At 45.8% G+C, this 10,395-nt stretch overlaps 1 protein-coding gene across 1 annotated transcript; it reads right to left on the reverse strand.

Annotated features, from left to right (window-relative positions):
• Window positions 1-327: 327 nt before the first annotated feature.
• On the reverse strand, window positions 328-10,032 carry zbtb11 (zinc finger and BTB domain containing 11). Its single transcript, XM_074668879.1, has 10 exons — window positions 9,500-10,032; window positions 8,401-8,642; window positions 6,342-6,573; window positions 5,266-6,260; window positions 4,697-5,008; window positions 4,048-4,462; window positions 3,728-3,845; window positions 3,476-3,634; window positions 3,203-3,378; window positions 328-1,062 (listed from the first exon to the last, which is right to left on the reverse strand). The coding sequence occupies exons 1-10, from the start codon at window positions 9,807-9,809 to the stop codon at window positions 518-520; spliced, it is 3,504 nt and encodes a 1,167-aa protein (XP_074524980.1). The 5' UTR covers window positions 9,810-10,032; the 3' UTR covers window positions 328-517.
• Window positions 10,033-10,395: the final 363 nt, after the last annotated feature.

Here is a 10,395-nt window from a genome sequence, read left to right on the forward strand (position 1 = left end):
GTAGTTCCCTCACAGCTAAGTTGTTGAAATTTAACCAAAACTGCACATGAAATTCATTGATTAAACTTGCTTTAACTAGAAACTCGAGCCTGAGCCCGCACACTGCAGATGCTGCAAAGGACCGCCCCCAAAAAAGAAGCATGTTCCTTGGTTAGAAGCAGAGTTTGCTGATGTTTACGCAGCACATAACAATGCAGAAATCTAGCCACCGATCATCTGGTATGAAGAGGGAGACTTTTTTGTATCAGAGTTTAATTTGTAAAACTGCATTTCTGTCTAGAAACCATAAAACCCTCTAAAGAAATGAGCAACAGGAAGTGTTGTGTCTTCATGTCTACTTTTATTTCAGCTGATGTTATTAATTTATTTACACAGAACATAGAAAGAAGACTGCGTGCACACACGTCATCCAGACTCCACTCATGTTATTTACATCCTCAGAAAAATAATCCTCTCTGTACACTCTGTCCGTACACTTACACACAGTGTTTCTCACTGTGCTCAGTCTGTGTGAGGGCTACTCCACCTCCGCCACGTGAGCCACCTCCACCTCCATGGTCTGAATCACCTCAGGGGCCTCCTCCAGTTTGGCTCCTGTGAGCGCCTGCTGAGCCAGGACGTAGTTCACCACCTGCATGATGCCCTGATCGGACAGCGTTGCCACTGCACTGTCACCCATCGCCTCCACCACAGGCTGCACAGCCTCCACAGCCTCAACTGTCTCCTCTGTGATCAGCAAGGTCTCGATCTCCTCCGGGGACGTCTGCTGGGCTGGACGGAGCTCTGGGGGCAGCTCGGACGCCAGAATGCTGACAGCGTGCTCCACCTGCGTGCCCTGGTTGTGGAACTGCAGCGTGTCCTTCTCCAGCATGATCTTTCCTGGCAGGTTGTCTCCGTGGTATTTGGCCATGTGTTTACGGAGGGTGCGTGCGTCGATGTGGGCTTCCTGACACATGGGGCACACATACGGTCGCTCACCTGTGTGTGTGCGGACGTGACGTTTGAGGGAGCGAGCATCGGCCCAGGCAACGCCACAGGTCAGACACTCGAAAGGTTTCACTCCTGGGAACGAGACAGAAAGATGAGGATTTAGAAACACAAGACGCACTACTGAAGACCACCCCCTTATGGTTCAAGTTTAGACCTTTTAAAAGTTAATGTAGCCTCCGGGTCTGAAAAGGGATGTAAATACTGAAGTGGTTCAAACCTCTGATCTTTGTACGACCAGCAGAGAGCCACTGCTCTGCGCTTCGACGGAGAAGTCTAATACTAACAAAGATTGAGGGAAAAAAAGTAAAAACTATCTGAAACCTGGCTGCAAGTGCTAGAGTTTTTAACTTGATCTGAGACTTGCAGAGCTGAAAAAAGCTAAGTTTGAATTCTTCCTCTGGAAAACTGTGACGTCTCTCTTGTGGCACCTCTCACTCCTACAGCCTGGTTCAAACGTCTGCTCTGATTCTTGCCATGCTATCTGACCTGCACCTCCTCATGTCTGGCTCATACTTCTGTGTTTGCCCCCCACAGCAGCTCCACAGCAGCAGCTGACGTCATCATGAGTATCAGCCTGTTCAAGTTGTTATACAGTAATTTTCCCCGAATGCTCATCAGCATTCTGAGTTCATTTTCCAGTTTTCAGGGTCTTTGCTCAGTAGTGCACAGGAAAATCATGGCTCAGAGAGTGTCTTGCTGAAACAAAAGCTGATGAACTATCCAAATCCAAATCCACTTTATTTATATAGCACATTTTAAAAACAGACCAACGTCTCCAAAGTGCTGTACAAAAGCAAAAACCATAAAATAAATGAAACATTCAAAAAAAAAACTATGACGAACAATTGATCATACGGCAAATATTGCAAAGAAGGGGGCAGGTATGGTCTAGTAGTTCAGGTTGCACACCCCACGAGGTAAGCCCTTGAGTGGAGAGTACAGGTTCAAAATCCAACCTGGTTGTATCAACTGTTCAAGTAGAAAAAGCTAACTTGAAAGTAGGGATGGGTACCGAATTAGGTACTTTTATAGGTACCGACCGAATTCTGTCAAAACTACTGGGCACCGATTCATGTAAAACCAAAAGGTACCATGTTTAGGTACCTAAATGCATCCTTGTGACTGTGAGGGAGTGGAAGAGTAGGTGCTTTTCCATGCTGGACATGAACACAGCATTGCAAGTTTATATATTGTAGAATAATTATATCAAATTGAAAAATGAAATATTTTATTATTAAACAAATTGATATTTTTTACCTCATAAACACAAAAAAGTACCAAAAAGTGGTACCGTTGAGTACCGGGACCAATTGCCAGGTATTGGGTATCAGTACCGTATCGTTTCAAATGTGAAAGGTACCCATCCCTACTTGAAAGAGAGGTTGTGTCACAAAAGCTGGAGTTTACTTGACGTCCAGTCAATGCATAGTGACATTTTTAGGAGGGAAGCATCAGACTATATGATGAGGCTGAACCAGGCTTCAAACATATGACTGTGAAATGAAATCACACATCAGTACATTTGATATTCATCACATCGTCCTCTCCTCTCATCACCTCTACTTTCTAGTTATTGCAGTATGAACAACTGCTGCTTGACATTAATTCACTCCACACTTAACATCATACACCTTCCAAATTTTTCAGAGCACACACAGAGATACAGTAATGGGACTGTAAACATAGAACATGACTAGCTCAGAAATCACAGTACTGACTAGGGAGGGATACCTTTCACATTTGAAATGATAGAGAACTGATGCCTGGTACCTGGCAACCAGTATTGGTAGTCAACAGTCCCATTTTTTGGTACTCCTTTAAATAAAAAGATTATTTTTCAGCCAGGAGTCTAGCTTAGATCAGATTTGCATTAAATAAATTAACTTCTCAAAGCATCATTGCTTTAATCTCATCTGATCTTGTTTTTTATTTATATACATGACCTCTTAAAGTGATATTTAAGGCCTTATCCAATGAGGACGGCCAGCGTAAACTCTCTGATCTCAGCAGGTTAATGTCTATGAGTAGATTTGTGTGATGTCACTGGTGTTGTGTTAGCTTAAAAACTCCCAGGTTTTTCTTTGTTTTCAGGTAAGACTGCTTTAACTTGGCCCTGACAGGATTCATTTAAGTAAGAAAAAAATGCAGACCTGGAGGCAGCAGACAGGAAGAACTGAACCTGTCTACATCCACACTGTCTACACAGTCTCACCTTGGTGGTTGTTGACGTGGCGTCTGTACTCTCGAAGGTGAGTGAACTTCCTGCCGCACTGCTCACACTCTCGCTCCAGGTTCTGCTTCATGCGGCCTTTCTTCCCGTGCGTGGCTTTCTTCACGTGCCTCCTGAACAGAGCCTTCTCAAAGAACTCTTTCCCACAGACGTTGCACCTGAAACACACACGGGACGCAGCACATTCAGAAATGATTTTTTCTGTCACTGAAGGCTCTCAGAGATGGCGACACACTGTGTTCACAGCAGACTCACTTGAAGGGCTCGGCCACACTGTGGGACTTGACGTGGGAGTACCAGTCCTTCTTCCAGCTATAGCACTTCCCACACACCTGACACTGGAACGGCTTCAGCCCCATGTGTTTGTTCATGTGCTGCTGCAGATCTTTGGACTCAAAGAACCTCTTATCACAGCTGCAGGAGACACGAGGAGAAGACATTTTAATGATCGAAGCTCTGACGTTCAGAGCGAGGAGAATCAGTGAAGAGAGGTGAACAGGGACTCACTGAGCACAGGCGAACGGACGGACTTCAGGTCTGGGAAGGTGCTTCTTCAGGTGTTTGCTGAGAGCTGAGGCTCGATGGAAGGTTGTTCCACACGTGTTGCAGAGATACTTTGACTCACCTGGTGAAGAATGAGAACACAGAAACAAATTATTATGGTTGAAGTTTTTTGTAGCAATCCCAATCTTTTCCGTCTTTTCTGGTTTCAGTGTGATATTCTGGGCTGTGGTTAAATTAAACTATAGTCGAGCTATGACAACACAGATCTTTTAATCTGTACATAGTTAAACACAGAGAGGTGTTTTTGCATCGTCTGCACTGACCGGTGTGGACGCTGGTGTGCTCCTCCATGCTGCGCTTACTGACGAACGACTTCTTGCAGTACTGACACTGGAACTGTTTGGTGACGTCATGCAGCGCTCGGTGCATCTTCAGGCTGTGTTTGTGGGCGAACGTCTTCCCGCAGACCTTGCAGGAGTGAGGCCGCACTCCCGTGTGGTTCAACATGTGGATCCTCAGAGAGTACAGCTTCGGTAACGTCTTCCCGCAGATGTCGCACACAAACTCGCGTTTGGTGTGAGAAGGTAGAGTCTTGTCGTCCAGATCCCCGTCTTCCTTCCCCTCTGAGCTCTGCTCCACAGCGGGTTTGATGGCGGCGGATCGCTGGCTGCTCTGCTGCTTGTGTCGGGCCAGGTGAGCGCGGAGGGAGGCGGCGTACTGGAACTCTTTACTGCACAGCTGCAGGGACACAGAAGCAAGACACGTCATAACAAACATGTAATCAGACACGGATCAATTGACTGCGAATTTTCACAATTAACACAAAATAAACGCAGCGGAATTCAGAGTACAAGGTGTCTGTGCATGACATTTTTTCAGATTACAGATCTAAGAAACACATAAAAAAAACTGAGTCAGTGTGCAAAGATCTAAACTGTAAACTACAACAGGTCAACCAGCCGCCGTACTCACAGTGCACTTGTAACCTCGAGACTTCTCGTGTTTCAGCGAGTGCATGATGAGGGAGTAGCGTCGTGGGAAGGTCATGCCACACTCAGAGCAGGCGTGTTCTCCGTCCGTGCTCTCTGGAACTTTGTCCTCCTTGGCCTCAGTCTGTGTCTCTTCTACCCTCATGGCCTCGTCTGTGCTGACCTCGGTTGTTTCCAAACTCTCTCCGGCTTCAGGCTCTGGATCTGCTGCTGGCTCTGACACAGGCTGTACTTCACTTTGTGGCTCTGCCCGCTGCTTGGGTGGTCTTCCCCTCTTGCCTGTCCTGACAGGAACCTAAAAAGACGATCAAATTCATCAAAACATTTATCCCTTCATATTTGTACAAAGAAAATAAAACTCTGCCCCTTTAATCTGACATCATTTGGGCCAAAATAACTGAAAAATACTAAAACTTCTGGGACATTTTCAGTGGATTGCTTCAGTAGTCTGTAAGGAGTTTGTTTGTAGAAATTCTGAATTATCTGAAATAGTTCAAAGTGCCTGGCGCAGCCTGTTTTCTGCTGGATATAAAAGATGATGTCTTGACGTACCTTTGGTGATGGAGCAGGTGACGCTCCTTTCTTCTCCTCCTTCTCCTCCTCCAGCCCCATGTGTAAGCGGGCGTACCCTCCTTCAGCCATGGAGCGCTGCCTGAGCTGTCGTCTCTTTGGTTCGTCTGACGTCACGTCCATCTTGTCTCCGTGGCCTTCATCAGCAGAGGGATCCTCCTCCGCCAGAGGAACAAACTCCTCCACCTCCACCTCTTTCCTCACTTTGGCTGGTCGTCCTCTTTTACGCTTTGGGGGAACAGGCGCTGCTTCTGCTTTCTCCTGAGACGGCGCCGCTGCTTCAGACGGTTGTTGGACGGCCTCTGAGGGGGTCACGTTGTCCTGGTCTACGTGGAGGACTTCAGCCTCTGTTTCTGGGAGCTGCGGCTGCTCCATGGCGAGGCAGGCTGACACCACAGCGAGAGACTCGCTGGCTCCAGCCTGCCCGCTGTGGGTGACCACGGTCATTGTCTCCCCCTCTGCTCCCTCCCCCCTGCAGGAGATGAGGGTGACCCTCTCTCCTGGCTCAGCTGCACTGCTGTGAGTGATCAGAGTCACAGTCTCACTTTGTCCCGCCTCCACGTGCTGCACTGAGTCTCCATCTACGGCTTCAGTCACTACGGCCACCGGCTGCTGGATGTACGCCTCCTCAGGAGCTGCAACAAAAGTATAAGGCTCCCCCGTCACAGCCACGCCTGCCTGAGTGACCACGGCCTGGCCGTCGCTCTGTATGGTGAGCGTGTAGGCACCAGGGTCGCCCTTTGAGACTTCCTGAGGAGCCTGCTGGCTTGACACTACAGTGTGCACGTCTCCTTTCTGGTACACGGTGAGCTTCTGAGCCTCCACCTGCTTATGGACGGACTCACAGATCTGCAGCACCTCCGTCATGAGCAGATGCCGCGCCAAGTTTGCAATTTCAGCCATTATACAGAAATTAAAGGTGAGCATGGACGTGTACGCGAAATCCAGCAGAGGGAGGAAGCTGACTTTAGTGAAACCTGAGGAGGAGGAAGGAGGAAGGTTAAAACTGAGAGACTGAGCCAGAAACTTCACACAAAAAAACTGCTTCAGCGTCTCACCTGAGAGGTCAACCACGGCTTCATGCGTGGAGACGGCGCCTTTCTCAAAGAAGAGCTCGTTGAAGTACTCGCTGCACGCTGCCAGCACAGATTTGTGGGCTCGGTACTCCTCTCCCTCGATCAGCAGAGTGATGTCACAGAACTGGTTGTTGAGGCGCTGCTGGTTCAGTTTGTCCAGCATGGTCTGGCTGTGTTTGGGCAGGAACTGGTTCACCTCACCTTTACTGTCCACCTGCAGGGAGCAAACACAGAGATTAAAGAGATGTTGATCTACTTTAAAATCAGGATTCCATGTTTTATACTTTCTAGACTCCAAGAACACAGATCAGATTAATGTCTCATTGTCTGATATTACTACAGAAAAATACTCTGTTTCCTTCAGCAGATGCTTTTGTCCAAAGTGATGTACAACACAAGCAAGAATCTGGACAAAGTGCTTCAAGTTATTTGGCTGCAGGTGCTGCCATCCAGGGCCAGAAGGAGCGCATTTTTTTCATGTAAAATAATGTGGCCACAGCTGACCACAATTAAAAAATCAGCATCGACAATATCTGTCAACCTACAACAACATTAAATGATCAGCACTAAATATTCACCAAGAGCTGGATCTGAGACCTTCTGACTCATTCTACCCCCGAGGGCAAAGAGGAGAAGGGTCAGAGTAAAGGCTGGAGTGTTCCCTGAACATATGAGTCTGTAATGGACTTCAAGCTAAAAAGTTAGATTAATTTTTGAATCAAGGAATAGCAGATATGTCCTTTTCTTCAAATTCATCAGACCTCTCTGAAGAACAGCAGCTGAAACCTTGCAGAGCACAGAAGTTGCTGGTCTGCTGCCTCAATCGCTGAGACTTTCTGCATTTACGCCAGTGTCATGAAGGAAAGACACTAAACACTGTACCAACGCACAACCAAACGCTCACCAATTTTGCTGTAAAATGTGTTAATAGTCACAATTGCAATAGTCAGAAGTAATTTATAGACTGTTGCTGACCATGTCCATCCCTTTATGAGCACAGTGTACCCATCTTCTGATGGCTACTTCCAGCAGGATAACGCTCCATGTCATAAAGCTGGAATCATCTCAGACTGGTTTCTTCAACATGACAATGAGTTCCCTGTACTCAAATGTCCTCCACAGTCCCCAGATCTCTATCCAATAGAGCACCTTTGGGATGTGGTGGAACGGGAGATTCTCATCATGGATGTTCAGCCGACAAATCTGCAGCAACTGTGTGATGCTATCATGTCAATATGGACCAAACTCTCTGAGGAATGTTTCCAGTAGCTTGTTGAAAATATGCCACCAAGGATTAAGGCAGTTCTGAAGGCAAAAGGGGGTCCAACCCGGTAGTAGCAAGGTGTACCTAATAAAGTGGCCGGTGTGTTTATAGCACTGTTTTAGCCAAGGGTCTAAACAGCAAACAGAACAAAACATGAAAACACAAACAAATAATCCAAACAACATGAATGCCCAACAGCAGAAAAAACTCAAACAGCAAGACAGGATAAAGTGAGACAGCTTGAGAACCCGAGTTCAGGCACTGTCAGTGTAAAGCAAGTCTTGAGCTTGGAGATCAGCTTGTGCCTCTGCTTCCACTGTAAAAAAAATACTCTGTCAGCAAAGCAAATACTCTAACAGAGCCCGAATTCATTTGACTGATCACATGCGGCCGATCGAGCTGTAATCTCGCTCGCCTTTATCCAGAAACACAAACAACACAGGACTGAGCTACGACTCTGACATTAAGCCACAAACACAAAAACGCCGATGATCAACACGGCAGATGTCGGCTGAGCTGATGGTTTGAAAAGAAGCTGTAACATAACTTAAAGAAAATGTTACTCTTGTGTGGATCCTTCTTGCTTTTTAATTTCTAACAGCAGCTCGAGTGAAAGTTTCAGATGAAGTCATGTGATGCACAGATTCTGTTTGTGTGTTTAACAGCTGCAGCCTGAGGCCCCTTACTCCAGCAATGCTAAAACTCATCAAACTCTTTTCAAAACATAAACATCTCTGTGACTGAAGGGACTGAAACAAATAAATCAGAGGAACATACAAACACCAGCTCGTGCTTGGACGATTTAGCTGACTTGGGTCTCAGCTGACCAGATGAGTCGGTGAAGAACAGTCCATCATCTCCCTCCTCTTCCTCCTCATCTTCCTCATCCTCATCGTTCATGTTCGCCTTACGTCTCCCCGGCCGGGAGAATAGTCGAGCTCCTGAGCCGTCATCGAGTCCTCGTTTGATCTGACAGTGAGAACACTCTCGGATGTGGTCTTTCACGTTCTTCAGGATCCCTGAGGGTGTGAAAAACAGAGACACGTCACTCACAGGGACAACATCGTGCTAAGCTAGCTTTTACTTTCACTGTCAATAAATTGATCCTGAAGCACATGGCTGTTACTGTTAGAGTAATATTCAAAAAATCAAAAACAGTCAATTCATGACACAGGAGAATGAGGAAGCAACAACTTAACATCAAAATATTTCGTGGTGCTTTTGCTGTTGGTTTTTCAAGGGTCAGGTAGTTCTCCCCTGCAATAAAAGTAATACTGTGCTTCACTTTAGTATCAAGACAACAATTAATCAAAATTTAAACCCAAGACCATAACAAAAACATATTTTCAAACAACATTTAGGAATCAGAGAATTAGCTTTGAGTGCAGGTATTAATGCATCCACAGATTTACTGACCACTCTCTTGTAATACATCAGTGATCTAGTTAAAGCACAGAAGCCAAGTTTGCAAATAATATGTCAGCTTTTAGAAGCAGACTATCACCCATCTTGTACAGGACAAGTTTTGTACATGAAGAGAAGATACAAAGATGAAAACAATAGTCAAATAGCAAACAACTAATTCAAAGCTTCATCCGGTAACTCCCAAAAGTGTATGACTATATTATTTAGCCAACATTGTGTCGAAATCTAACAGTTTAAAACTTATTCAGCATCCCAAAGCTGTTAATGTTTTCTAACCACCGACCAGTACCTACACTTGACCACTAGATGGAGACAGAGAGTAACTATGTACCTGCCAATGGCGGGTGACGTATTTATGTCAGTAACAGTCTTACTATTTACTCCGGCTGATTTCATCACACAACACACACAGTGCCAGCACATCTCTATCTTCACATATATATTGTCTCACCTCTCCACCAGTACTTTTGAGAGATGGTGTCCCAAGTGATCTGCTGGTTCAGGTGTTCACCATCTTCGGTAATGTGCATCGCGCTGATAAGTTCCTTCCTCCGGCCGTCCTGCAGAACCACCTCCAGCTCCGTGAAATCATCCTGGCCTTTAAGTCGACGCTGGTAGAACAAAGTGCCGTTTCTCACAACGTAGCAGGTAGCAGCTTTACGTATTTTTCTCTTGGTGTTACTGGGAGTCTCCGGCGCATACGGCTCTCGTTCGTTTGTCAGATACCGTATAATAGCCAAGTAGCTTTCTTCACACGACATGTCTCAGCTGAACCGCGTTTTCCAGCTGGATTAGGGATTATTCTCGAAGAGGAGGGCCCTCCTCGACCTTGTATTCCCTGATTAAAATTTTAAGACGCGATCTGTTTGTAGTTAATAAGAAATTAGTTTGCTATAACAACATTTTAAATTGTTTATGAAGGTGGAACTGCCGTTCTTCACCGTCAGGGTAGACTTGCCCGAACAGACAAAATGGCTGCTACACAACCGGAACTTGCGTCAGCAAAGCGGAAGCGGGTCGGGAATGTAAAATACCACAAGATGGCGCCGTCTTCAAACTTTTAACTGCTATTTTACCACAAGCCCAGCTGTCACATGTTAACAGAACACTGTTTTCTCCCAGACGTGTGTGTTCCGTATTAACATATTTGAACATTTGACTTACAGATGATTTCCAACTAGTTGATTAGTTTTTTTTATGAAGCCCTTTATTCAGAGATGGCCAGATGAAGCCTCTCAAGAAGCCTCGAAGTTTCCCTTTATTTGTTTCAAAAAGTGACCTTTCAGTTACATAGCTACCTTTTGGCTACATGTGCACCTCTATGATTCGTTCATAAAACCTCCTTGT

The sequence above is a fragment of the Halichoeres trimaculatus genome, unplaced genomic scaffold (assembly GCF_033239565.1).
Source record: "Halichoeres trimaculatus isolate MK-OKI-2021-1 unplaced genomic scaffold, fHalTri1.1 fHalTri1_scaffold_4, whole genome shotgun sequence".
Classification (NCBI taxonomy): Eukaryota; Metazoa; Chordata; class Actinopteri; order Labriformes; family Labridae; genus Halichoeres; species Halichoeres trimaculatus.